At 41.0% G+C, this 27,977-nt stretch overlaps 2 protein-coding genes across 14 annotated transcripts in view; one reads left to right on the top strand and one right to left on the bottom strand.

Annotated features, from left to right (window-relative positions):
- Window positions 1–19: 19 nt before the first annotated feature.
- Window positions 20–23,662, bottom strand: TPMT (thiopurine S-methyltransferase). 5 transcript variants are annotated; one of them, XM_060163611.1, is made up of 9 exons: window positions 23,597–23,662; window positions 18,334–18,517; window positions 17,220–17,312; window positions 13,183–13,315; window positions 9,776–9,828; window positions 9,005–9,079; window positions 4,661–4,746; window positions 1,322–1,366; window positions 20–891 (listed from the first exon to the last, which is right to left on the bottom strand). In XM_060163611.1, exons 2-9 carry the CDS (start codon window positions 18,471–18,473, stop codon window positions 779–781), a joined length of 738 nt encoding a protein of 245 aa, XP_060019594.1. In that variant the 5' UTR covers window positions 18,474–18,517; window positions 23,597–23,662; the 3' UTR covers window positions 20–778. The 5 variants fall into 5 exon arrangements, with proteins under 5 accessions (XP_060019594.1, XP_060019595.1, XP_060019596.1 ...); XM_060163612.1 differs by lacking the exon at window positions 23,597–23,662 and adding an exon at window positions 23,444–23,536; XM_060163613.1 differs by lacking the exon at window positions 1,322–1,366.
- A 208-nt stretch (window positions 23,663–23,870) lies between these two features.
- The window catches only part of KDM1B (lysine demethylase 1B), a 55,856-nt gene continuing 51,749 nt past the window's right edge, over window positions 23,871–27,977 (top strand). For 3 of the 9 annotated variants that reach the window (XM_060163602.1, XM_060163603.1, XM_060163594.1), the window contains exons 1-4: window positions 23,871–24,011; window positions 24,329–24,372; window positions 25,666–25,704; window positions 27,533–27,632. In XM_060163602.1, the coding sequence (XP_060019585.1) occupies window positions 27,546–27,632 (87 nt within the window). In that variant the 5' untranslated portion in view covers window positions 23,871–24,011; window positions 24,329–24,372; window positions 25,666–25,704; window positions 27,533–27,545. The other 6 variants (XM_060163597.1, XM_060163598.1, XM_060163601.1 and 3 more) reach the window with 6 other exon arrangements.

Raw genomic sequence — 27,977 nt, 5'->3', positions numbered from 1 at the left:
GTAAGAAAGGAATGTCTGATTTATCAAAATGTGATTTTTAATGAAAAACTGAAAAGTTTTGAATCTAAACTTTCATAATGAACAGACATGAATCCAGCCCTAAGTACACTGCACTTCGTAAGACTATCATTTAAACAAGATTAAATTACAAGAAACAAAAAACTGCCAAACACAGAAAACAACTTTTAAAGATACTTTTTACAGTTTGGGAAAAATATTTTTTCCATATAGATTGGTTAATTTCATTAATTTAAAAGTTTATTTCTTCATTCTGCCATATATAAAATTATATAAGGAGAAAAAATGTGAAAAGGAGTGCTAGGATTGAGTACAATATGAGGGTTTACAGTAAAAATTAATGTTTATGTAATGTCTTAGACCATTATCTTTTACCTTGGACCCCATTAAAGTGTTACATTTACTCAATGGTTCTAAATTTCGTAAAGAATGCCAATGTTTCTGTCTATTATATTTAAGTTATATGCATTATATTTTTCTTTTATTCTTTAATTATACAAGTAATACATGCTGATTGTAAAAAATTCTTGCAATCTGTAAGTAAGACACACAGGTATAATCTTTCGCCCCCCCAATCAGTCTCTTTTCCAAAGTACATGTTTTTTTTCCTAAAAAGTTATAAGCATTTTTGAGCAAAGATCTGTGATGTGATTTGTGAAGAATTTTTTTCCAAAAGTCACCTATTATATTTTCATGCCTTAGCACAATTTTCAATTGCTCAAAAACATGTTGATATTACTTGCTTCTATTTACGTCTCATTTACTTTTCTATAAATAGATATAACTTTTCAATAATGTAGTCAATTCCCCAACTTTTATGTCCTTCTTCAAAAGCATCAACCTTCTCCAGACAATGAATATTGCACACTGAACCTGAAACAAAAAGAAAGTGTGACAAGTTAAAACTTTATGAAGAATGCAACCAGTTCTAAAAACATATCAGATGGTTTTTAAAAGAGTGTGTACTGAAGATCTTTTCTTTCTTTTTAAAGAACATGGGGAAATAAATATTAAGGGTAAATTTTCTGCACTCTGAATTGTTATTATCACTTATAACTCCTAAGAGCTAAAATAAACATACCATCTCTGTAGAAGAATTCAGATGTCTTTAACATAAGCATACCATTTAGCTAAAAAGTCCTATTACAGAGATGGGTTCCTTTTTTGGATATAATAGTCTCCAATTAACTGGCTTCTGACTTTTAAATTTTATATACTTCTAGATATTAATAGTTTGCTAATAGCTCAAAACAGTTAACTGTTGACTTTATTTCAAAAGTTACAGCACATGTCTGTAACTTACCAAACAATGTTCTAATTTCAGCATCTGGAACGTAAAATGGTGGACCTAAGTAAAAGAGAAACATGGTGAAGAATAAATTCTAATAGATCTAATTGTAAAGAAAAATAAATTCTCAGGGCCCACTTCTCAGCTTATTTCCAATGACCTTGGTATACACATTCCATACATAACTCAATTATCCAAATAGGTGAGGATGTGACAGGTTCTTCTGCTGCTTCTTTTGCACATCTGATACCAAAGACTGGCTTACTGAGGGGACTGGTAATGTTAGCTGCCCATCTCCAGCTTACATGAGATGGCTGAGTCAGCTGGAACTTGGGAACAGGAAAATCAGAGTGGAGTTCATGAACAAATTTCCTTGGGGCTTCCTGCTTCCAGGGTAGAGATTTTCTACCACTCCTGCACTTACCCTCAATCTACAAACTCTGCCCACTTTTCTGTGGGTCATTTACTTTAGAAGAAATAGCTTCTGCCCCTTCCTAGAAGGGAATTCTTAGCCTCCACCCCAGACAAGGCCTGTTCTATCTTCTTCCTACAGGCCCTTCCTTAGGCCTACTGTTCAGGAAGGGAACTTACATCACATTCACAGAGCTGACATCCTGTTACTTATTTTCTATTTCCATCTGATTGTCCCAGACTTAATTATGGACACTAGGTCTCATCTTTTAATGAGTTTTTAAGATCTGACTTACTCAAACAGAAAAAAATAATACTAACACAAAGCACTTTTTTAAAAAGGCTCAATTAAAAATCAAATAGGGTATTTTTACAAATTAAAAGTGTATGTACTTCGTTTTCACTTCTTCCTGAAAAGCCATGACTTAAAGATCAGGCTTTGCAACAAAAAGAATAAAATACCTAGGAATAAACCTACGTAAGGAGACAAAAGACCTGTATGCAGAAAACTATAAGACACTGATGAAAGAAATTAAAGATGATACAAATAGATGGAGAGATATACCATGTTCTTTGATCAGAAGAATCAACATTGTGAAAATGACTCTACTACCCAAAGCAATCTACAGATTCAATGCAATCCCTATCAAACTACCGCTGGCATTTTTCACAGAACTAGAACAAACAATTTCACAATTTGTATGGAAACACAAAAGACCCCGAATAGCCAAAACAATCTTGAGGAAGAAAAACGGAGCTGGAGGAATCAGGCTCCCTGACTTCAGACTATACTACAAAGCTACAGTAATCAAGACAATATGGTACTGGCACAAAAACAGAAATATAGATCAATGGAGCAGGATAGAAAGCCCAGAGATAAACCCAGGCCCATATGGTCACATTAATTTTGATAAAGGACGCAAGAATATACAATGGAGAAAAGACAGCCTCTTCAATAAGTGGTGCGGGGAAAACTGGACAGCTACATGTAAAAGAATGAAATTAGAACACTCCCTAACACCATACACAAGAATAAACTCAAAATGGATTAAAGACCTAAATGTAAGGCCAAACACCTAAATGTAAGGCCAAACACTATAAAACTCTTAGAGGAAAACACTAGGCAGAACACTCTATGACATAAATCACAGCAAGATCCTTTTTGACCCACCTCCTAGAGAAATGGAAATAAAAACAAAAATCAACAAATGGGACCTAATGAAACTTAAAAGCTTTTGCACAGGAAAGGAAACCATAAACAAGATGAAAAGACAACCCTCAGAATGGGAGAAAATATTTGCAAATGAAGCAACTGACAAAGGATTAATCTCCAAAATTTACAAGCAGCTCAGGCAGCTCAATATCAAAAAAACAAACAACCCAATCCAACAGTGGGCAGAAGACCTAAGTAGACATTTCTCCAAAGAAGACATACAGATTGCCAACGAACACATGAAATAATGCTCCACATCATTAATCATTAGAGAAATGCAAATCAAAACCACAATGAGGGGCTTCCCTGGTGGCGCAGTGGTTGAGAGTCTGCCTGCCGATGTAAGGGACACGGGTTTGTGCCCCAGTCTGGGAAGATCCCACATGCCGCGGAGTGGCTGTGCCCGTGAGCCATGGCCGCTGAGCCTGCGCGTCTGGAGCCTGTGCTCCGCAACAGGACAGGCCACAATAGTGAGGCCCATGTACAGCAAAAAAAAAAAAACCACAATGAGATATCATCTCACACCAGTCAGAATGAATGGCCATCATCAAAAAATCTACAAACAATAAATGCTGGAGAGGGTGTGGAGAAAAGGGAACCTTCTTGCACTGTTGGTGGGAATGTAAATTGATACAGCCACTATGGAGAACAGTATGGAGGTTCCTAATAAAACTAAAAATAGAACTACCATACGACCCAGCAATCCTACTACTGGGCATATACCCTGAGAAAACCATAATTCAAAAAGAGTCATGTACCACAATGTCCACTGCAGCTCTATTTACAATACCAGGACATGGAAGCAACCTAAGTGTCCATCGACAGATGAATGGATAAAGAAGATGTGGCACATATATACAATGGAATATTACTCAGCCATAAAAAGGAACGAAATTGAGTTATTTGTAGTGAGATGGATGGACCTAGAGACTGTCATACAGAGTGAAGTAAGTCAGAAAGAGAAAAACAAATACCGTGTGCTAACACATATATATGGAATCTAAAAAAAAATGGTTCTGAAGAACCTAGGGGCAGGACAGGAATAAAGACGCAGACATAGAGAATGGACTTGAGGACACAGCGACGGGGAAGGGTAAGCTGGGACAAGGTGAGAGAGTGGCATGGACACATATACAGTACCAAACGTAAAATAGCTAGCTAGTGGGAAGCAGCCGCATAGCACAGGGAGATCAGGTCAGTGCTCTGTGACCACCTAGAGGGGTGAGATAGGGAGGGTGGGAGGGAGACGCAAGAGGGAGGAGATATGGGGATATATGTATAGGTATAGCTGATTCACTTTGTTATAAAGCAGAAACTAACACGCCATTGTAAAGCAATTATACTCCAATAAAGATGTTAAAAGAAAAAAGGTCAGGCTTTAATGTTCAAACACATTTAAATGAATCCAGAAGAAAACATCCCTTCTACACGTTCAAAACAAATACAGTTATATTTTAAATGCAATAAATTATAAAGTTCCAGAAATTAAAAACAGCAATAGTTTAGAGATTTTCCTGCACACCCCTACCTCCCCACGTCCACGTCTCACCCCATCCTCCTATGAGGATGTATTTGTAGGCGTCAGCCCAATACATCCCATCCCCACCACCATGGATGACACAGACTGCGTGTGTATCAGCAGTATGCCTCACAGGAGAAAATAATGCTATCCAAGTCATAGAGTTAAATCACGAAACAAGGCAACTGGAAAAAAGAACAAGAAACTTTACCTGCATGTTTAGTTGGATCGTAAGAAAAAACAGACAAGAGGTACTGAAACCCAGTTCTTGTTAGGGACAACATTATATCTGCATAGCTGAAAAGAACATTGAAAGGCATGTGTTACATTTCTTTACAAAGAACGAGAGGCAGGGAGGGAAGCCAGCTTTTCCTTTCATCTCTATTACTGAGTTTAACTCTCCTAAAAAATCACATGAAGTAGATTCTCATTCTAAAAAGCTATAAATGGGCTCAGCAAATGACGTTACCTGCCTAAGCTGGGAAATAGCGAAGGATGGGAATCCAAAGGAGGCCTGGCTCTGGAGCCCATCAGACCAGAAGATGTCAAATTAAGCAGAACAGAGGCTCCTTCCAACGTGATGTGGTCCCCGGAGGCCCATCAGCTTTGAACGTATATTTCCCGAAGCACTGCCAGCTTTGGGGCAGTGGTTCCTAGACCAGGCTGGTATCAAGATTACCTGGGCACCTGCTGGAAGAAGAGATGCTCGAGCTTCATTCATCCCAAAACTGAGTCAGTAGGTTTGCTGTGGGGCCTGGGATGCTGCAGCTTAACAAATATCCTGGATGACGGGGTCATCAGCGGGGGCATGGGTAAGAGGTACAAAACACAGTCCCTTTCCTCTCTTTAGTTGGAGAGAGATAAGACTAATAAACAAGCCAAAATTCAAGGTACTATGACATTACAGTTCTGCACGGGTGGCATAAACCCTGAGTGCTACGGCAACTATCCCTTGGAGTAGGTGTCCTGAGGAGCAGGTGATGCCACTTCCCAGCCGTGTCTGATGGGTTCAGAGTGGGGACCTGCCCTAACAGGGCCCATCAGCAGACAGACCAGGAGCCAGACCTGGGTCTGGTACAGAATGACAAGTTGGACCAATCAGATGACTCCACTGGGAAACTGAGTTAAGAGATCCAAAGAGGAGCTGCTAGTTCGCTGTGGTCATTGGACCAAACGCTGGAGTTTCTGTGCTGGGTGGAGGCTGGAGCAGAGGAAGCTGAGTGCTGAGGGAGGAGGGCAGAGGAGGCATGCACAGGGAGGTAAGAGGCCATGAGAAACAGACAGACAGACAGAGGTGGACGAGCTGCACAGCTCTGAGTGAGGAGCCTTGGCTCTTTCCACGGGGCCCGGCTGTGCTGCCATCCCTGTCCAGAGCCCTGGGAGAAATCAGGGAGGCTGTCCTGCATGGGGGTTAGGAGTACAGACTCTGCAAGGTCCCCGAGCTCAAAGTCCAGCCACTCCACTTACGGGCTATGTAAGCTTGACAAAGTCTTAACCCCTCTGTGCCTCAGTTTTCTCATCTGTAAAATGGGGATAAAACTAGTAACCAACTCACAGGTGGTTGTGAGAATTCAATGAGTGCACACACATAAAGTGCTTAGAACACTGCCTGGTACTGGTAAATGCTCGGGTCAGTAGCTTATTCCGTTAGCATCCTCAACATAAACTCCCTTAAAACTTGAGCTGGCTTGAGCTGGTCACTCTTCCTTGCAAGTGAAAGAATCAGACCTAAGCAAACTTCTGAGCAGAAACCTTTACTTTTTAACTTTAGATTCTTCTTCTTAAGAAAGGAGGGACTTGCTGTCCCCATGAAGTGATCAGTCAGACAGGTTTGGCAGGGTTTCAGAGGACTCACAGGCATCCTTCCTCTTGGAATGCGGACTTTCTCTGTCAACCAGCCTCAAAAATTCAGAAAAATGAGAGGTATGATTGACGGTAGGCAAGAAACCTGAGAGTCACAGCAGAAACCACATCCGTTCTCGCCCATGTGTAATCTCAGCAGGACTGGGAAAAAGCACTAAGTACTGTAAATGCTAAGATAAAGTCATTTATCTTCCTAATGGCTCAAAATAAGCAGTTATTCCGGAAACAAAGGCCAAGGCATTCTTGGGGCTGTGACAAGACACACACACACACGCCTGGAAGGGGAGGAAAGAGAATAGGGGGACCAGGAAGACAGAGACTGTGACCAAACTAGAACTAGATTCTCCAAGAGCTCTGGAGGGGCCTCATGACTCTTTCTTACCATGAACTAAACAGTTCAGAGGCCACTTAGATGGCCTTTATTTCTAGGAGAGGAGGCAATGGTGGCTGGTGGGAAACAGTATATTTTCCTTGCTTTGAGTCAGGTTTGTTTTCACTCATTTACTCAACAAATATTTATTAAGCTCCTACTATGTGCTAAAATTTTATATACATATATTTATATTTATTATTATGCCAGATGACATCATTATCTATAAAAATTAAGCCAGATGGTGGAGAAATAACTGAACACAAGGTGCACGGTCTGTAGAGTGAGCTTTGTGATTTCGGGTTTGCTCCCCACTGCCTTGGGGATCTGAGGGACACAACCAAAGCCTGCAGAGAGACTAACCTCGAGGAAGAGGGTAGACCACCTTAGGAAGCGGGGAACACCTACGATCTTAGAGACTCAGCAGAACTGAGTTTAGTGTATAAATGTGGTGTTTTATGGAGACGCAGAAGTCACAGGTGGTACTTTTGAGTTGATGACGGACACTGATGTCACAGGGAAATGCCGAGCAGACACTGGATATGGGATGTGGGTGTTTAGGAGAAAGAACAGAGCTGGAAATACAGAAACAACAAGGGCCAATACCATGCGCGACTTGTTCAGTTATTTCCCCAACATCATGTGTATTTAGACATAGTAGGAACTTAATGTGTATTTGTTGAATACCAGAACGAAAGTAATAGGAGAACTGAAGCAATCTTTGAAGGAGCAAGTACAGGAGAGAGGACAGCACAGCCGTGCTGAGGATGGTCCCTCCGGGAATGATGACTTCTAGGCATGTGAGGAAGGTGAGGGTCCCAGAGAAGAGAGAAAGGAGGAAGGTGTCAGAAAGAAAAGGGAAAAAGGGGTGTGAATTATCACCAGAGGAAAATATATATTAAGAGGATGTGGAACTTCCCTGGTGATGCAATGGTTAAGAATCCGCCTGCCAATGCAGGGGACGTGGGTTCGAGCCCTGGTCCGGGAAGATCCCACATGCCACGGAGCAACTAAGCCCGTGCACCACAACTACTGAGCCTGAGCTCTAGAGCCCATGCACCATAACAAGAGAAGCCACCGCAAGGAGAAGCCCGCGCACCACCACAAAGAGTAGCCCCCGCTCGCCACAACTAGAGAAAGCCCTTGTGCAGCAACGAAGACCCAGTGCAGCCAAAAATAAATAAAATTAAATCTTTAAAAAAAAAAAAGAGGATGTGGCAATGTCTAATTAAAATAAGATTAGGTTTGGCAACAAGCCTTACTCACCAAACAATTCTTTTTTTTTTTGGCCCGCGTGCAGCATGCGGGATCCTAGTTCCCCAACCAGGTATTGAACCCCCTGCGCCCCCTGCCATGGAAGCTCGGAGTCTTAACCACTGGACTGCCAGGGAAGTCCCAAACAATTCATTTTTAAAAAGAGAAATTTCATTTTGCTGATACGTTGAGTCTGCCTCCATACAACGAAGTAATTCAGTATTTATGTGTTACACCCAAGTAAGGCTGTGAATGATATTTGGGTTGGAAAGTACACAGGAGGGGTCACATTTTACTCAGTATACTTTCGCATATTTTAATTTTATTTTCTAATAAGACCAGGTACAAAAGAATGGTCACCCAAAATATCTAGACCAAAAGCTCTAATACAATAGCAGCTAATATTTAAGCAGTCATTTGGGGTCAACACGGCACTTGTTACACGTGTTATTTCTTTCCATTCCCACAACAACCGTGTGAAGGGGCCTAGTCATGGGCGTGACTTTAAAGCCAAAGTCCTTGGGTTTTAATCTCAATTCTGTCACGTACTTGCTGCCGCACTTTGGACAAGTAACTTAACCTCTTTGACCTTAGTTTCCTCATCTGTAAAATGGGAATAATGATAGCGTAATACCTCACAGGGTTGCTTGGTGGATAAATTGTGTTGTTTCACATAAGGTATTTTAAGAAAGCCTGGCACATGGCAAGGAGTGAACAAGTATTACCTGGTACTCTCAGTGGAGGTGGTGAGGGTGGTATTAGTAGGAAAATTACAGTTTTGCAGAGGAGTAAACTAAAGTGTAGAGAAGTTGAATTCTTTGACCAGGGCAATACAGCTTAGAAGTGACAGAGCCACAAGCCTTGCACCCATGTTCCCGTGGCCAAATCCTATACTTTTTAGACCAAGATGCTATTGGATATAGGTCTTCTAATTCCAAATACAATAAGCTATTTCAAACTAGCAGAAGTCTAGTAATCTTCTGGAAACCAGAAAAAGTACAATATAGCAAATTAAGGAGGCTAAAAAGGGGGAAAAAACAACATAATTAAAGGAGCCAAATCACTAACCGTTTGCGATCACCTGGATTAAGAGCGACTAATGCTCCTCTATCCCAAATTCTGTCAAATTTGCCAATATTTGCTCTACCAGAAAGAAAAAGATAAAAAAATTTATGTAAGAAAAATAAAATCTTTAACAACACAGTGTTCCCCATGTCAGAACCTCACCAGCTGTTAAGGAACTGGGATCTCACATCTGCTTTTCCTCAGAGTCTCTAGGGATATGCTGGTGTAGGGGTGTGTGTGTGTGTGTGTGTGTGTGCGTGCGTGCGTGCGTGCGTGCGTGCGTGCGTGTGTGTGTGTGTGTGTGTGTAGCTGTTCATCTCCTCCTAGATCTAGGAGCTGGTGGCAGCAGCTTGGACTTGGGGGCACAAAGGAGGAACAAGGGACAGTTTGAGACAACTCTCCTCCCAGCCCCTGGAACAGGTATCAGGGACTTTTAGGAGATGAGCTCTCACCTCCGTCCACACCCTGAAATGCATTTCTGTTACAGACACAGGTGTGAAGTGGAAGACACTTTCTTGCTCTCCCCTCCTTTTCCCTACCTTCCTAGGGTCCTAATAATTTTTCCAGAGCCTAGCAGCTACCCAAGGGCAAAGATATCAAGTGTGCAGACATACAGGCTGCAGTTAAAAATAACTGCAGAACAGAGACTCAAATCAGTGCTTCATGGGTGCTACTGCAAGGGAATGGGAGTGATAAAAAGACCCTCAGCCCACCCCAGCATTGCCTAGCAAACACTCGAGTTTTTAAAAGTACAGAGGTAGACATCAGTCCTACCTGGGAAGATCAAAAAGACTGCAACAGTACAATGAGATGTTCCCTGAAGAACTCTGCAATGAAAAAGTCAAGAAAAAAAAATTCTACTTAATTAGGAGGTACTTGAATGGTCAAGGGAAAAAAAAGAGGGGCAAAGCAGCACACGGGTGGTAGAGAAAGAATGTGTAATTAAACATAAACAACATAATTTCACGGCAAACAATTTTTTTAGACATCTTACTTTAAATTTTTATTTTTGGGGGACTTCCATGGTGGTCCAGTGGCTAAGACTCCGTGCTCCCAGAGCAGGGGGCCCGGGTTCAATCCCTGGTCAGGGAACTAGATCCCACATGCCGCAACTAAGAGTTCATGTGCTGCAACTAAAGATCCTGCATGCCGCAACTAAGACCCAACGCAGCCAAATAAATAAATAACGTATTTTTAAAAAACACTAATCTATAAAAAATATAAATTTTTATTTTTTTAATTTTGAAATAAATATGGACCATGCTACAGAGAATTTATAGAATAAAGAAAAAACCTGCATGCCACCCTCTGAACACAGTGATTTTAATCATTTTGGTGAATTCCTCTCTATCTTTCCCCCCTCACTTCCTGCACCTTGCAACCTATGCAAATATTTTTTTAACTGAAAATAAAATACAATTTTACTGAAAATAATTTTTAATGGGACTTTTTAAAATTAAAAACCTATATAGGGTTCTTTTGGATCAACTCAAAAAGGAAAATCAGATTGGTTAATCCTGAAGATCAGTTAACTGTTACTCATTTTGGGGCTTGTTATATTTTAGCAATGTTTACTTTAGCAAAATCCTAATATTTTGACCCCCTAATGACAAGTATACACATCAATCAATTACCAGGCAGACTGAGAGAGAAAGGACAGACATTTTAAAAGTTACTCATGAAGGGCTTCCCAGGTGGCGCAGTGGTTGAGAGTCTGCCTGCCGACGAAGGGGACACGGGTTCGTGCCCCAGTCTGGGAAGATCCTACATGCCGCAGAGCGGCTGGGCCCGTGAGCCATGGCCGCTGAGACTGCGCGTCCGGAGCCTGTGCTCCGCAACGGGAGAGGCCACAACAGTGAGGGGCCCGCGTACCGCAAAAAAAAAAAAAAAAAAAAGTTACTCCTGAAAAGTGCAGTTGTATTGACTCCCCAGTGTCCTCTCTTTCATTCACTGACTGATGAGCATTTATTTCCTGAGCACCTTGTAGACAGGACTAGCCCAAGTTCTAGATACTGCAGTGAATTTGACAGTCTCTGACCCCAGTGAGGACAGCCTGGTGGAGCAGAGAGGTACGGGAACAAAGAACCATCACGGTACAGAATGGGCTGTACTGTTCTGGTTGTGTGCCCAGGACTGTGGGAACAGAGCAGACAGAGCAGGGAACTCACTGCCCGAGCACCAGGAAAGGCGGAACAAAAGGTGGCGGAAGAACTGGCTGGATGCATCTGCTGACATCACGGGTGTGGGAGGTGAGAAGTCTGGGAGGTGGGGGGAGGAGCAGGGTAGGAGATGTACTTCAGGATGTGAAAATGTTGGATTTTATTCTGAAATAAGGTGCAACAGAGGTGGGCGGGTCTTTGAAGACCAGTCTGGAAGCACAGTGGGGGTCAGCCCTGAGAGGAAGGGGTCTGGAGGCAGGGAAACAGCCCGTGAATTTTAACCTTGGCTGCAGACTGGAATCCCCCAGGAGCTTTAAATAGACCTGATGCCAGGCCCCATCTCTAGAGGTTCTGACTGAATTAGCTGGAGGCAAGGCCTTGGCACTAGGAATTTTAAAAGATCCACAGATAATTTCAAATGTGCCACCAGGGCTGAGAACCACTTCCTCCAAGGAGTCTGGAAGAGGACTAGCCTCTCCGGACTGAGCAAACAGCAATTCTTAGATGATCTCAGAATGGAGTGGGAGGAAGCTGTAAAATAAAGTCCTATCAAGTTTCCTAGTGACCTGAGCAATTAATTTCAATATTTAGAAAAGAGAGTGCTTTGCGAGAGACCGAATGTACAGACGGATGGTGGCCAGACCACATCTGGTAAGAGCTCGGACCCATAACCTCTGCACCAACTAGCCAGGGAAGCCTAACCACAGCCTTGCAGGACGTGGTCAATGACTGCCAGCCTCCCTGATTTTTACGCCTCCCCTCCACCCCTATGCCTCTCTTCTAGCTCAAAATCAAATACGCTTCCCAAACCAATCACAAGGGATGCCGCTTCTAGTTAGCCAACAGCGCCAGAAGCCTTCGCATTTTTCTCTAGAAAGCTCTCCTACCCCCCTGCCAGGCTTTGAGCCTCTGACAAATTCAATTGGCAACTCCCTCTGAATTGACAGCCTCTGCTTGTTCTCATTTGGGTGGTCTCTGTTTATTTCCACATTATTACCCCAAGCTAGCGAAGCAGTTCCACTGGATCATTCTGGTCACAGGAGGAGGACAACTCCCAAATCTATCATTTCCAGCCCAAATGCTTGGCGCATGCTTCAGAGACGTTTGCCAGTTATCCCTTCATCACGCCACAGGTCTTTTAAACTCTCCTCCAGAACAAAACTCATTTTCTCTGCTCTTCAACTTGCTTCTCCTTTATTCTCTGCTATCCAACCAGTCATCTGAGCTGGAAATGTGAACTCACCACCCCCTGGATTCCCACTCAATTAATCACTAAATCCTCCCAGTTTGACACCCTAAACATCATTTTAATCTATCTGTTCCTCTAAGTGCCCCGTCGCTCTCCTGGTGCAGCCCTTCAGGATCTCTTTCCTGGACCACTGCTCACAACCTCCTATCTGGTCTCTTTGCCAGGAGGCTACTGCCCTTCCCTTGAGGCCACAAGGGTGGTCGGTCACAAAAGAAAAGCTGGCTGTGTCACGTTCAGGTACCAGCTTTACAGGACATCTGGACTGGATGACCTGACTCTCTGCCTGTCCTAGCCCTATCTGTCACCACACTTCAGGAAGCTCCCCCAGGCTGGGTTAGGAAACATTCCTCTCTGTTCCCTTAATACCCCGTGTCATTACACTTCGCTCCATGTATGACAAACAGCCTCCTCTGTTTCTCTTCTGTCCTAAGCTAAGCGATTCTTTAGGGCAGGGACTGTGTTTTCATCTCTTCAGTGTCTTATGCAGGGTGTGGCACAAGACAGGTTCTCAGAAACACCTGTTTATAAATTAAAAATCAAACAAACCCAAACCAAAATCACGACAAATAAGCTTTGACCTTGGCTTTTATATATATTTGTTCATACCTAGCTACTGTCTATCTTTTTATGCTCCTTACACTGTATAATATCCAGGTGAATCTGGTGATAAAGTGGGGTCATCTGACACTTGTATAGTATCCTCACTTACTCATGCTGAGAAAAACCTTCTTCTGGGGGTATGGAAATAACTATTTACCAAAATCAAAACACACCTTGAATACTTTGGCTCCAGGAATTTCCATAATTTGTTCTTCTGAGTAAGAAAGATTCTGCTCCGTAAAAAATTCCCGTATCCCAAGTTCACTGATTTCCACACCAACTACACTGTGTCCTCGGTCTGCAAACCTGCATAAAATCATATAATTACACTTAAATTTTTATTTCAAATACAGTACTAAGTAAAAGGATATGTACCAATAAGCATACATTTTCCTTAATTTTAAGGGATTTATTTGAATTCAGACTCACAACGTTTCACAGAACATGTAGATACACAGAAAGTGGATCTATATGTTCTCAAACCTTATGCTATGTGGAATTCTGAAAAAAAGATTTATATGACCTTAGGAAAAATTTAACAGTTTGGAAAATTATACCTTAACATGTTGATTTACTACAAATGGATTTGACTGGAAGAGTTTCTGATTTAAAAGCATCCTATGAATTAGATATGCTTTTCAAGTTCTCTAAATCAGCTCTGTCCATTAAAACTTTCAGTGATGATGGAAAAATCTATACCTGTGTTGTCCAATCCAGCAGCCACTAACCACATAGGCTATTGAGCCCTGAGACGTGGCTCGTGTGACTTAGTTTAAACAGCCACATGGGGCTGGTAGATACCGTACTGGAGCACTCGGCTCTAGAACATTATCATCCATTTCTATAATAATCTTATAATTTCCACTTACACTAAACCCTATCCAAAAATTTATTTGATTACCATGTGCAAAAGCTTACCAGTATTTTTCTGGTAAGGTTTATAATTACAGAATTCAGTCTTGGGATCTTAGACTTCAAAGAAAACAGCACTAGTGGCACAAATACCCAGGTACAGTATTGATTTTATGTTACATTAAATAAACACATAAGTCAGTTATGCAACATATGCTTTTTTTTTTTTTTTGCGGTACGCGGGCCTCTCACTGCCGTGGCATCTCCCATTGCGGAGCACAGGCTCCAGACGCGCGGGCTCAGCAGCCATGGCTCACGGGCCCAGCCGCTCTGCGGCATGTGGGATCTTCCCAGACCGGGGCACGAACCCATGTCTCCTGCATCGGCAGGTGGACTCTCAACCACTGCTCCATCAGGGAAGCCCAACATATGCATTTTTAAAAATCACACACCATGCAAAATCATGCAGTAAAAATCATGAGGCTTATGGGGAAAATGGGGGTTGGAGTACACATTAAACAGCTTTGTCCTAATGGAGTATATTCAGCCATAAACAATTGAAATCTTGCCATTTATGACAACATGGATGGACTCTGAGGGCATTATGCTAAGTGAAATGAGTCAGACACAGACAAACAGCTTCTAATCTCACTTATATGTGGAATCAAAAGAAAACAAAAACCAGAAACAGGCTCATAGATACAGAGACCAGATTGGCAGTTGCCAGAGGCTGGGGGTGAGCAATGGGTGAAATGGGTGAAGGAAGTCAAAAGGTACAAATTTTCAGTTATAAAATAAATAGGTCATGGGGATGTAATGTACAACACGGTAACTATAGTTAGTAGCATTGTATTGCATATTTGAAAGTTGCTAAGAGAGTAGATTTTAAAAGTTCTTATCACACACAACACTATGTAGTTCTGTAACTATGTATTGATTAACTAGATTTATTAGGGTGATCATTTCACAATATATGTATATACAAATATCAAATCATACCGTACACCTAAAACTAACATAATGTTGTATGTCAATTATAACTTAATTTTTAAAAAGGTTTTTTTTTTTTTTTTTTTAAGAAAAAGCTGCTGCACATTTGCCATAACTCATCTCTGTGAATCAGGATTTTCTCAGTAATATGTAATTAAACAGTCTTTAGAAATAAAATGGATTAAATAGTACTTAAGAAGAAAAAACTTAGTGCCACATTAAAAAGAAAAAAGACAAGAACCTAATAGACATGGTGGCACAGTTTTACATGTTAAATGGTTACAAAATATATAAATACTACAACATGGCACTCTACCTTGAGAGAGACCTGAAGTTTACTTGTAGACTTGTAGGCGTTGGAAGGGCTGCAGCTTTCAAGTTATTGTAAAGTAACGGAAGGGGGATTATTGGCAGCCGTGGAAAGTTCCAACACTGGCTGTGGATGGGAGCAAGTGGCTCACAGCACACCGAGGTGAACTGAGGTATCGGGGAGATAGTTGAGGTTTGTGCATGGGTGCATTTTGTCTATTTGTACACGGTTTAGTAGAGCTGGGTGTTTCAACTAATGTTTCTTGCAGACAAAATTACATATAAGCAGATGTGAAATTCAAACCATGCTCAAATTGTTCCTTAATGTATTATTGGAGTTAGAATGCAATTAGCATTTTCAAAACAATTGAATAATAGCAGAACTGATGGTACCTATTCCCTACACAAGAGGACACACTTTCAAAAATGTGGTCAGAACATGAACTGTTTATAGTTCTAAAACATACATATTAATAACTTGTCTTTCACATTTCCTGGGAAATTTGTAAGTTAACATACATGGAATATTTTTTTTTATTCTCCATACATTTTTTGAAGTTATAAAATATAAACAAAAAAGTTACCCAAACCAGCTGCATGGATTTTTACTTCTACTCAATATATGGAAAAATGAACCATAGCCTACTATAGACTGGCATAGGCTGGATTCTACTGGAATATATTGTCCTAAAAGAAACCCAAAACCTAAGGAAATGTCTTCAACATTTTATGTTAATGCTTTTGGGCTTCAGCTCATAGTTTATCTATTCACATCTGATATCTGTATAGACCTTAATATACAAATTTGTTACCTAAGTGAAAAATCCTCTAATATAATAACTTTTATACAATTACAGTAGCTTAGTTCTGGCATTTTTATTACAAAGGACTTTAGACCCTAAATCTTCAACAATCACATTTAATTGGCTGTTTCATAATACCATTTTCTAACCTTGTATCAAAGCCTCTGCTAGAACTAGATTGTTATCACTTATGACACAGCAAAAAGACAATCTGCTCATAGAGTTAATGTTTTTCTTGCAGGTAGTTTGCAAAGTAATTCTTTCTTCTGCTTCAGTGAGTTGGTTAGGATATAATGTTCTCAATTTCGTGGCCACCCAAGAATCTTAAGCCACAGCAGCCACTCACAAATGCTCTCAGCTACAAGTTGAGGGAGCAGGGGGCTGGCTGCAAAAATGCCACCATCCCCGCTCAGAAATCCACTCCCAATGCACACATGTTCTGTAGTTTGCCCACCTGTATTTATGTAGGGCAGAGAGCATTTTTAAGTTACTATATTTTTCATTTACTAATCATTTTCATATATTTTATTTTTCTTTCCTGCTTGACGATCAAAGTTCTCAACGTTCAAGCTTATACAAGCTTATGTCTTGGCATGTACGATAGCCTCCGTACATTATCATTACAACAAATTCTGTATAGGAAACGATTGCCAGGTTTGTGACTTTAGGGTAACCCATAGTGACAGTGGCTTGTGAATTAAAATGAATTCTCACAAGAGAGAATTACTCACAAGAAATACTTTCTTTATCACTGATTTTATTAGCAATGATTCATGAAAACAAAACCTCCTATGTGCTCGTAGAGGGGCGGGAGAATTGAGCTGAACTGTGGACTATACACGGTTTTGCCAAAAAGCTGTAATTCATTTTGAGCTTTTCTGTCCACCTCTATTTAAAATACCTAAAATTAACTTAGTTACATTCCAAAACCACCTACAAAAACTAAACCACCACAAAGATGAAGGAAATTTAAGAGGGAAGGCTGGTCCCATCCTTTGCCTCCCCCACCACTTTGGTTGTAGACTAATTCTTTTGCTTAGAAACTCAATACAGAAAGACTAGTTCTCCCCTCTGTTTCTGCACTGTCTTCCTGTTTGAGAGTATTACCTCTATGAACCCATCAGTATTAGTCTACTAAAAATATAGAATCCCTGTGCATTTCCTGAGAATGGAATTTTTTAAACTTACATCCTATTATTCACCCAAAGTGTTTATCATCAAGACAAGAAAGTACGTTCATGCTTATCTGTTCATACCATTTCATCTCAACTGCTTTTCCACAAAGAGGAAAAAATACCCTCAGTTCTTTCGCGCCTTTAAGAAAAGTATCCAAATGCTTCTTTAATAGCCTGGGGAGAAAAAAAAAATTGTTTGTTTTAATTAGCCCAGGACACAGAGGAAAGGACTACAATTTTACAATGCTAAGTACATTTCATGTATTACCTCACTTAATATTTCCCAACAACTTTATGAAGTAGGTAACATTATTCATTAAAATCTCCAGTTTATACATGAAGAAACAGGAAGGTTAAGCAACTTGCTCAGTCAGGTAACTGGCAAGCAGTTAATGTGACTCAAACCTGGGGCTTTCCTGATTAGTAATTAAACATAAAAAATTAATTTTTCCTTGTTTGATATGTTTTGAAAATGTATACGTGTGTGTGTGTGTCTTCTAAGGCCAGCTACATGACAGAGATAACTCATCCAATGGTTCTAGGATGATACCCCAACTATTACTTAGTGTGCAAATGTAATAATAATAATGATGTCCCCTGGGCAGTCAGGGTGGCTGCCTGGAAGAAGGAACATCTGTCACTTTACTCAGCACTGACCCATCTTTATTGCTGCTGCTTCAAAGCCCACTACTACTACTACTATTACATTGCTTAGCATTCAGCTCACTGATTAATTTCTCTCAACTTCTCTTCTTCTACCATATAAATAATACTTTAACATTTGAACACATGCTATTGGAAAGCAAAGTCAGAACACCACCACTTTTCAGCATAAAGAGATGCCAGCATTAATATAACCTGAGCATCTGCGTATGTATAAACATGTATGCCCAACAAATAAATGTTATAGGGGATTAAAAAAAAAGACATATTTCATAAATCTAAGATGTCATCAACTGTAAGTCACACCATTACTTATACTCCATGAGAAGAAATATCACTACCAATTCACCTATGACATGCCACAGATGCATCCTGATTTCAGAGATGCTCCAATGTGAACATCTAAAAATGTGCATCTTAAAATCAAATAATGGATATCTATATTATTATTTCTATTTCCAAAGTCAGTTTCTGATAGAGCATTTCTGTTATAGACCAACATTTGATATAAAGAAACGTAAACATTTCTTACTGATGTCCTCGTTCTTGGTGAAATGCAATTTTGTGATTCACCCACTTCTCTTGCCATTCTTCCAGAGTTAGCACTCGGTTTTTCTGTACCTCAGTGTTGGGGTACTCTTCAGCATCAAGTACTGCTCTTGTATTAGCCATGGTTTTGTAGATAGCTTTGACTCAGAAACAAATGTCTCCAATGCCTAAGTGGAAAATGTTTGCAAGGTTGTCACTTAAGTGCATTTCAATTCTATTGATGAATGAAGAAAAAACCTATTATTCTCAGCAGTACGGCTTTTATTTTATTTATTTATTTATTTATTTATTTATTTATGGCTGTGTTTGTTCTTCATTGCTGTGCGCGGGCTTTCTCTAGTTGCAGCGAGCGGGGGCTACTCTTCGTTGCGGTGCACGGGCTTCTCACTGCAGTGGCTTCTCTTGTTGCGGAGCACGTGCTCTAGGCGCGCGGGCTTCAGTAGTTGTGGCTCGCGGGTCCTAGAGCGCAGGCTCAGTAGTTGTGGCACATGGGCTTAGTTGCTCCGCAGCATGTGGGATCTTCCAGATCAGGGCTTGAACCCGTGTCCCCTGCATTGGCAGGCGGATTCTTAACCACTGTGACACCAGGGAAGTCCCAGCAGTATGGCTTATTTAAAAATATTTCAATATTCACGGAAAAGCTATACAAAAAATTACTTTTCAGTGAATCTGATGGTAGAGGCATATCTCATAATACACATTAGGAAAGATCTTTAAATAAATTGAATTACATCTTAGAGTAAAAGAATTTAAGTTTAAAAAAAGAGACAGGGCAAAAAAAAAAACAGGCATTATAACTTTTGTAAGCTTAGAATCTTTCCTAGCATCTCACTCTTCAATTTTTAAAATTTCCTTTAATGTTTACTTCTTATTTTTTTAATCAATGTTATAATGCACACAATTCAGAGTTCAACAGAGCTATGAAAGCAGCAGTCCCCATTTCCAATGAGGCAAACATCTTTAACTCTTTTAGCTGAATCTTGAAATATAACTCAAAATATAACTCAAATAGCATGCTTATTTTGTATCTTCTTAATTTTTTATTTCTAGGAAGCATCTAGAAAAATAAGCATTTAGTCCTCTTTCAACTTCCCAACACACACACACCACCTTCTCATTTTTCCTATCCTTTCCATATAGATATAGCATATTCGTGATTAAACGTTTCAAGTTCACATTATTAGGACTAGGTAAATACTATTCACAGGTAAGCCATATAGAATTCTATGATTACTTTTCCTTTCCTGTACAACTTTTTATTCTGTAGTTAATAACTATCTGGCTTTTTCATTTATAAAATTTCAATATATTTATTACTAATTCAACTCTAAGTTCTCCCAATCTCCTGTCAATACACTCTCAATCTCTTCGCTTATCAGATATCCTGTCAACGTCATCTCAGAGAATAGCCTTCTGACCTGGATGCTGTCTTCTCCTGGCACACAGTTAGCCTTCTGCGATCTTTATCTACCACCATCCTGGAGCCTTCCTTCTTATCTTTTGATGAATCTCCTATTTCCTCTATTGGCTATTTTCCTTTTCTTTGGTTACCACCCTTATATTGGTAAAATACAACCTTCGGCAGCTTTCTGAGAAAGAGTGCATGGGAGAAAAGGCTTTTGGCAATTTTGCACGTAGAAAATGTCTCCACACTATTTATTCCCCATCCTCGATGTATAGTTTTGCTGGGTAAGAATTCTTAGTTAGAAAACATTTTCTCTCACAATTCTGAAGAAATCATTCCCTTGTCATCTAGCTTGTAGCGTTACTGCTTAAATTCAAAGACATGGATCTTGATATTTTCCATGTGGCCAATATTTTTCTCTCTCTCAAAGCTTTTCTTTGCCCCTTAGTTTTTGCAATTTCGTAATTCTATGCCTTACCCTGGGTCTGCTTTCATCCATCTGGCTGACTTCTTTTAATCTGTAAGCTCATATCCTTCAATTATGGAAAAATTCTTGAATTATTCAGATGATGATTTTGGTCCTTTTTTTCTATTTCTCTTTCTCGGACCCCTTTTTATGGTTGTAGAAGCTCTTGACCCAATGCTCTAAATTTCTCATATTTTTTTCTATTTTCCAACTCTTCATCGTTTTGTCCTATTTTCTGACAGCCCACCTTATTTTTATCTTTCTACCTTGCTATTTAGTTTTTCTTTTCTGCTCTCAAGTCTTTAATTCTCAAGAGCTCCTTTTTGTTTCTGATGTTCTCTTTTCATTTTATTTTGTTGTTACTTCATGTATAGAATGTATATAATATTTTCTCTTATTTACCTGCATGGTCTGTTACTGAGTCATTTTTTTCTGTTGGTTTTGTTTTCTATCTTTCAAACTAGTGACTGTCCTCAAATTCCTAGCAATTCTTATTATCTACTCACATTTAAGAGTAAATACCAAAAAGCTGATTATAAGTTTAAGTTTGTGGATGGGGCTTATTGACTGTAAGCTTCTCTGTAGGATAATATGAATAGATATTATTTGGAAACTTAGATGTCATTATCTTTATTCTCTTTGGACTCATCAGACTTTCTATAGATGGACTTCCCAATTCCCGTTGAAAGTTTGAGTCCTTGGGACTATGGTTCTATACTCACACGAGAAAAGGATAAAAGTGGGAAAGGGCCCCAGCATTCAGTTTGCCTGTGTTCAATTAATGCCCATATTTTCAGTATGGTACTCCCACCCCCAACTGTGAACTGTATCTTCCCAGTCCAAAGACTGTACCCTCTCCAGGGAATAAACCCCCCAAAGTCTGCTGGTGTGGTGAAGAAGAGATACTTGGTTGTAGGGAATTGGGAAAGGGATCTGCGGACTTAGCCTTTTTGGAACCAGAATTTCACGCAATCCTCCTAATTTCAACCATACCCTTCCATCTCCCTGAGGTACCTGGTGCCGCTAATTCCTGAGCATTGGGGGATTCTATAATGCAAATAGGATTGCTCATTGGCTTTCCCCATTGCTGGTTTAGAATTTAGCTTTCTTCAGTCTGCAAAATCCTTTATCACTTGTCCATCTGCTTTCTAGTTTCAAATTTTTATTGCTTTTATCTTTTCTTCTGTCTTCCCTTTATGTCTTTAAAAATCCTACTGTTGTTTTGGTGGAGTTTCAGGAGGAAGCAAAAGTAGATGCACGGATTCAATATCCCGTCTCTACCCTACAAGTTTGCATTTTCAAATAATTTTCTTATAGCTTTTTTTTTTTGGTATGGGAAAATGCACACAAAGGCGTTGACCTAAAGAAAAACACACAACATAAGAGTTGTGAGTTTCAATTTTATTCGGGGACCTTACTGAGGATGATAGCCTGGGAGAGAGCCTTTCAGATACCTCTGAGGAACTGCTCCAAATATATATGTTCCACATGTATAAGATTTTTTTTTTTTTTGACTAGGAAAAACATGTAGTCTAGCATACATTTTGGTAAAAGATTACTTTTTGTTTTGCTGTTGTTTTTGTTTTTTTGTGTTTTTTTTTGCGGTACGCGGGCCTCTCACTGTTGTGGCCTCTCCCGTTGCGGAGCAACAGGCTCCGGACGCGCAGGCTCAGCGGCCATGGCTCACGGCCCCAGCCGCTCCGCGGCATGTGGGATCTTCCCGGACCGGCACGAACCCGTGTCCCCTGCATCGGCAGGCGGACTCTCAACCACTGCGCCGTCAGGGAAGCCCAAAAGATTACTTTTAATCACAAAGAACAGATACCTCAAGTGAATGATTTTAGTGATTTCTATGTACAAGAAGATGCAAGAATCTGGGGCCATTGAAATTCTCCCTGAGGCATGCTATCTAGGGGCCATTTATACAAAACCCAGAATGCCTCACCCTTATTTTCCCTCCTGAAGTCCTAAATCGCCTGGGGTACATCACCCTCTGCAGGGGGTGGTGTTTTAACCCTTAGTATAACTGGTTGATGAGCAACATTCTTTGTTCCTTTTTTTCCCCCCTTTTACAAAGGGAACTGAGAAAAAAGGACATGTGAACATAACTGCAAATCTACCTGAAGGTATGAGGAAAATGTCTGTCCTTTCAACGTGAAATTTGTCATGTGAGGACGATACAACACAATAGTTGTAACATATCCTTTGAGTCATTAGTGAAACTAATTTAGTTTGGATTACACTAGCAGGCTATTCTTGGTGGAGTTAATTTAATGATTCATCCATGAATCATTATTCATGGAAAAGCAGTTATTCAAGGAAAAGTTCCCTTTATGGCAAAACTTGGCTTCAGTGTGCTTAGGATTTAAGGAGAAGGCACCTCTCTTGGAATTGGGAACACAAATTCACTTCCCAGCAAACTTTTGTTAACAAATGGCTTTTGCAAGGCCCTGATGATGTCAAGAGGTGATGCTCAGGGTTTTCTGAGAGGTCAGAGGGAAGTATCTGATGTATTGGGTACAGAAAAGCAAAAGAAAGTTGCAGTTTTCCCGTTTCCACATTCAGTCAGAAACTTTGGAACCTGAACTTGAGCTTTCATAAACAGTTCTCTACTTAAAACAAAAGGGAAGCATAATTTTATCACTAAGCCAGGGCAGCCTGGAATTGTTCAACTCTACCCCTCTTACACAAACTTGAAATATAACTTAACATCATGAATATAACTTAATCACTTCTTAGGTGTTCTCATAGCTTCTCAACCTGTACTTAACTTGTCCACATCCTTTTCTGGGGAAATAAAAAGTTTCTTTCTACAAGCAAGATAAAAGTGCAAAATTATAAGAATCAGGAAAGGCAAGTTTCACAATCATTCTTACCCATGCACAGAAATAGCTGATGTGCTAGTTTGGTCGCCCAAGTTCTCCTTGGGTGGACTCCCAAGACTGGTTTCCTCCTCACCTTTTCAAAAAGCATGTTTCTGCTTTAGATTTATTTTAAAATTTTGGTAAATTGAAGAATAACTTCCCTAAAGTGCACAAATTTTAAGAGTATGGCTCAGTGAATTTTTATACATGCATACAACCTATGCAATTACCATGGAGCAAGACAATATTTACAGCACCCCAGTTCCCCTCACTGTCCCGGCTTTTTTCTTAAAATCAACAATACCCGACAATGCTTTGGGGTCACTTTAACCATGGACTCAGAAAGATCATTCACTACCTGATCTCGTTATTCCCCGTTCCCACTCGGCTCCCTGAGCCCATTTCAGGGCGCGGATGGCTGGGACGCCCCGTTCCGGAATCCGATCACACACTCACACCTAGCAAACGTCCCATTGGTCATCGCACCCTCTCTGCACCCGGCGGAGCCTACCTTGTGCGCTGTCCGTCGCCTGCTGCTGGTTCTGGCGCTGCCGCGGGCCTCACCGGCTGAGTCCCTTAAGCGCCAGGCTCAGCCCTGCTATTGGACCCGCCCCCGGACCCGCCCCTCCCGTGGCGCACAGACCCCGCCCCCCTCCCCACGCTCCCCGGCTTGCTCAGCGGCGGAAATGGCCAGGGCGGGGCGAGTAGCGCGGCGAAGGCGAAGGCGGGGACCCTACTCCTCCCTCTTCCCGCCGGCTCCTCCCACCCCGGGTCACGTCGTGACAGGGGCGGAAGCAGCGGCGGCGGCGGCCGAGCGGGGGCTGCGGCTCGCTGCGCGGATCCTGCAGTCTCGTGCGCTCGGCGCGCGGCTTCGGAGAGGCGCCCGCGGCTCTGGGCGGCGCGCGAGGTCTCGCCTGCGCTCTGAGGTGGGGGGCACGCGGCTCCGGGGGCGGGCGTGAGGGCGGCGGTGGATTTCGGGTGACAGCTCTGCACAAAGCAGCTTGGCCGGGGTGCACGCTCTCCTGCCCCTGTGCAGCGCTCCTTGCCCGGGTGGGAGGCGGACCGGTGCCCTCGGGGCTATACCTCCTTCCCCGGATTGGTAGGGGGTGAGAGGTGGGGATCCCAGCCGGAGAAAGGGGAAATTCCCGGGCTGGGGTGTTGCAGCGACCGGGTTCCCCGGTTCATCGCGGTGCTGCGGGTTTCTCCTAACCCCCCCTCCCCGCAATATTTCCTTTCTGTACAGCGGTGCCTTCTCGCCGCGACTCCTTGCACGCCTCCAGAGCAAAGGTGAGCCCGGAGAGGCTGTTGCTTCGACTTCGGAGAAGAGACGAGAAAGCTTTTCAGAAAGCGTGGCGGCTGCATCTGGCACAGGGAACGTTGGGGCTCCCTCCTGGGGGCTGTCAGTGCCCTGTCACCTGGGGAGTACCTGCTGCGGGGAGTAGGCGGGGGACCTACAGTCCGGGAGTAGGAACTCCCTGGCTGTTCTTCCCAGCCAAGAGCGTGGCGCCGAGGAGCCGGCACGGCCTCGCAGGTGTTATTAGTTCGACTGCGGCGCCGCGACCTCGCGTTGAGACGCGATCTGCATTGCCAGGTTGCTGGGGTAACTCCGCCGGGACCTGGGACCCCTAGGGGGCGGCCCGATTACGGTAGCTGTTAGTCAACAGCCTAGCAGCCGGCAGGTGAAAGAGGAAGGAATGGGCAGGCCCAGCTGTAATGAGTTGGGGTTGCGTGGTCTGGAACCTAGCCAGCTGGAGGCCCAGCCCTCCCTCGGGAGAGCGTACGGGCGTCCATAGACCACTCCCTTTGGGGAGATCCGTCACTCCACCTGTGCACACACAACTCGAGGCTTTTACACTTTGGTTGGTTTTTTTTTTTTTTTTAAACCTATTTTAGTAAAAGGAAAGCGAGTGGGAGGGACGGTTTCGTCAGGAGGTACAGGAGAAAATGACCATTAATAATTATCTTCCACGCAGAAAAAGTAGTCAACAAAGCATTCGGGCAATTGAACTGGATCCATATTTCGGAAAATTTGATTATTGTGGGTAGAATTTCAGGTGGCCCAAAGGGAAACTTTTGCTCTTTTTGTCTCTGAAGAAGTTTCTAGTATTTTGTCCAGTTTTGAGAAATTATGCTAACACCACTATAAATTTTTATTCCAACCTGGAGTTCTTTAGATTCATATTTTTATGAATTCTGTGTCTTTTAAAAAAGTTTTTTGAATAAGCTACTTCTGAAAAAATCCTGGGAATTATTAAAGTAGAAATCTAGACATTGATATGTTCACCTATATATTTATGCCCCCCCAACCATTTTTTTCTTTCTTTTGTCACACTGAAAGAAAACCAAAGCTATGAATTTAAAATTAGGAAGAAATATGCCTATAAAGTCATATTGAACCTGAAACAAATTGATCATACTTAACGTTAGGTGAGTTTATTAATTTGAAGAACCAGGTGGGAAAGCACTTCCAGTAAACTAATTTGTTTTAATGACACTTTTGATCATATTTCTAAGACTATATATTTAAAAGCACAATTAACTGTAGTCCTTCCAACTTAAATATTTTTCCTCTATTTTAAGCCCCAAGAACCCAGCAACAGTGAAAATACAGAGATTACAGTAAGTGTCAAAAAAAGGATGAAGGTACATAACTGTTAACTGTATAATTAACTGAGACAAAATTACTGCCCTAAAAATCTTCAATCATATTTTTCCCAGACAACACAGATTTCTTAATGGCTTTTATAGCTAATGTTTTCATTTCCTGTTAACCATTTCTTGAATTACATATTTCTTCATTGCAATCAAATACATGTTTTTCAGTATACATTTAGGTTAAAATGTTCGATGAAATTTCCAGAATCTATGCTTTCTTTTGGGAGAGCTTTCTTTTGAGAGTGCTTTCTTGCCCAGGTAACACTTTCAAATGTTGCATTAACCTGATTTTATTTATGTCCCTAAACCCCACATTAGACTCAAATATTTTTGCTGCAATACTTAATGTATACTGTATACGTGTTTATACATGCTTTATTCATGGTCCATTTTATTAATAATGTGGGATATATGTTTTACATAAAAAGATTGGTTAGATTGGACAAAATTTTGAAAATGTGATCCAGAAAGCCTTCTCTGGGTATAAGTATAGGTAGACAGTAGTACTTTTAAAATCATTAGTTCTTTATCCAACTGTATAGAGAGTGCTGTGGCACTAATGGCAATTTTTTTTAATGGTTAAAGAACTGTAATGCATTTCAAAATATGCGTAAGATATATTTGTTCACAACTAACATAATGGTTTTGAGAAAGTGAAGACTGAGTCAAAGAAAAACCATCCATAACATCAGTGTCAAGATTTCTCGAAGTTGTTATAGATGGCAGACTGAAAGTCTTCACACGTGATGTTAATAATCCATGAAAAATGCACTTATGAATGTTAGTGCAAACAATAGGATTACACTTTCTAGTGAAACAATAGGACTACAGGGCCTTTAAAGCTTTTCCCCAAGATTAAGATCATATATGTGGGATTTGTATCTTAAGATAAAAACACTTTTCCACTTTCCATTTTCTTATCCATAGGTATGTCCTGTTTATTTCTCATGCTATCGTTTTGTGTAAGTGTATGTGTGTGTAGTAAATATGGATCAGGGAAGGAGATGTGTGATAATTGTAGGATCCATACACTGTTGAGTACTTATGCTAAGCATTTTTCATTCCTTATTGAATTTAATTGAAAAAATACTAATATGATAACTTAATCATTCATGGTTTTATGCATTATTTTTCTTGTAGACTTTTGGTTCTTAATGTTTCTTTAACTGTGCTGTTATTAGACTAGTTTGAGAACTCATAAAATTTGTCCAGTGGAAGATATTAGTGACTATCTAACCCAGATTCCTATATTCAGTAGTGACTAGACAGTGTGCCTGAGATTTATTTGTTGGGTTTTATTGAGAAGGAATGAATGAATGTTCTTTTTAAAGTATAATAAGAGAGTAAAATTCAGGAACTAAGAAGATGCAGTGAGATAGAGAGGAATATTACAAACAAAAATGAGATATTTTTACTCATTGAATTTTATAAACAGCAGTGTCAGTTGTTTATTGGTCATTCGTGTGGTTACATTTTTATATGTAAATATACATACTACTAATGGATAACATTTACTGAGTACTTATACCAGGCCTGGTGCTTTAAATTAGTTATTTTACTTAATCTTCACACCAATGCTAGGGTACACTCTGGCTGTGCCCATTTTATATATGAGGACACTGAGGTGTAGTCAGCGAGCTTAAGTAACTTGAAAGCAATAGCTTCACACTCAGGCCATCTGACTGCGGAACATACACTCTTACCAACTAAATTACATAATAACTTGACTCCAGAGTGTTGAAAGTATTAGCAGATGCTAATATGTAATGTTTATTTGGTTTTTTTTTTTCAGATTTTCTAATACAATGGCAACCCCACGGGGGAGGACAAAGAAAAAAGCACCTTTTGATCATTCTCCAGATAGCCTTCCTTTGAGGAGCTCCGGTAGGCAGGTATCACTCATTTATTCATTCAATGCACCTGTTTTGAACAACAGGCTACTGTGATTGGGACTGAAGAATTAGAGTTGATATAATTCCAGCCCTCAAGGGGCTTGCAGTCTAGTGAAGAAATTCACCTTGGGACAATCAGTGTGATAAAGTGATAGAATGTAGGAAAAAAGTGTCTGGCAGAGGGAACTGCGGAGATAAAAGGCGCAGAGTGTGAATCAGCATGGGGTGTTCAGAGAATCACAGCTGTAGTAGGGTTGCCTCCAGGATATGAGCTGGGGCCAGATCATGCTTCGCTTGGTGTCATTCATAGGAATTTGGACCTCAGCTTGTAGTTGGTTGGGTGCT

The sequence above is a fragment of the Lagenorhynchus albirostris genome, chromosome 10, assembly GCF_949774975.1.
Source record: "Lagenorhynchus albirostris chromosome 10, mLagAlb1.1, whole genome shotgun sequence".
In the NCBI taxonomy this organism is placed as follows: Eukaryota; Metazoa; Chordata; class Mammalia; order Artiodactyla; family Delphinidae; genus Lagenorhynchus; species Lagenorhynchus albirostris.
The sequence above is the reverse complement of the archived record's forward strand: the minus strand, read 5'-3'. Positions and strand labels throughout refer to the sequence as shown.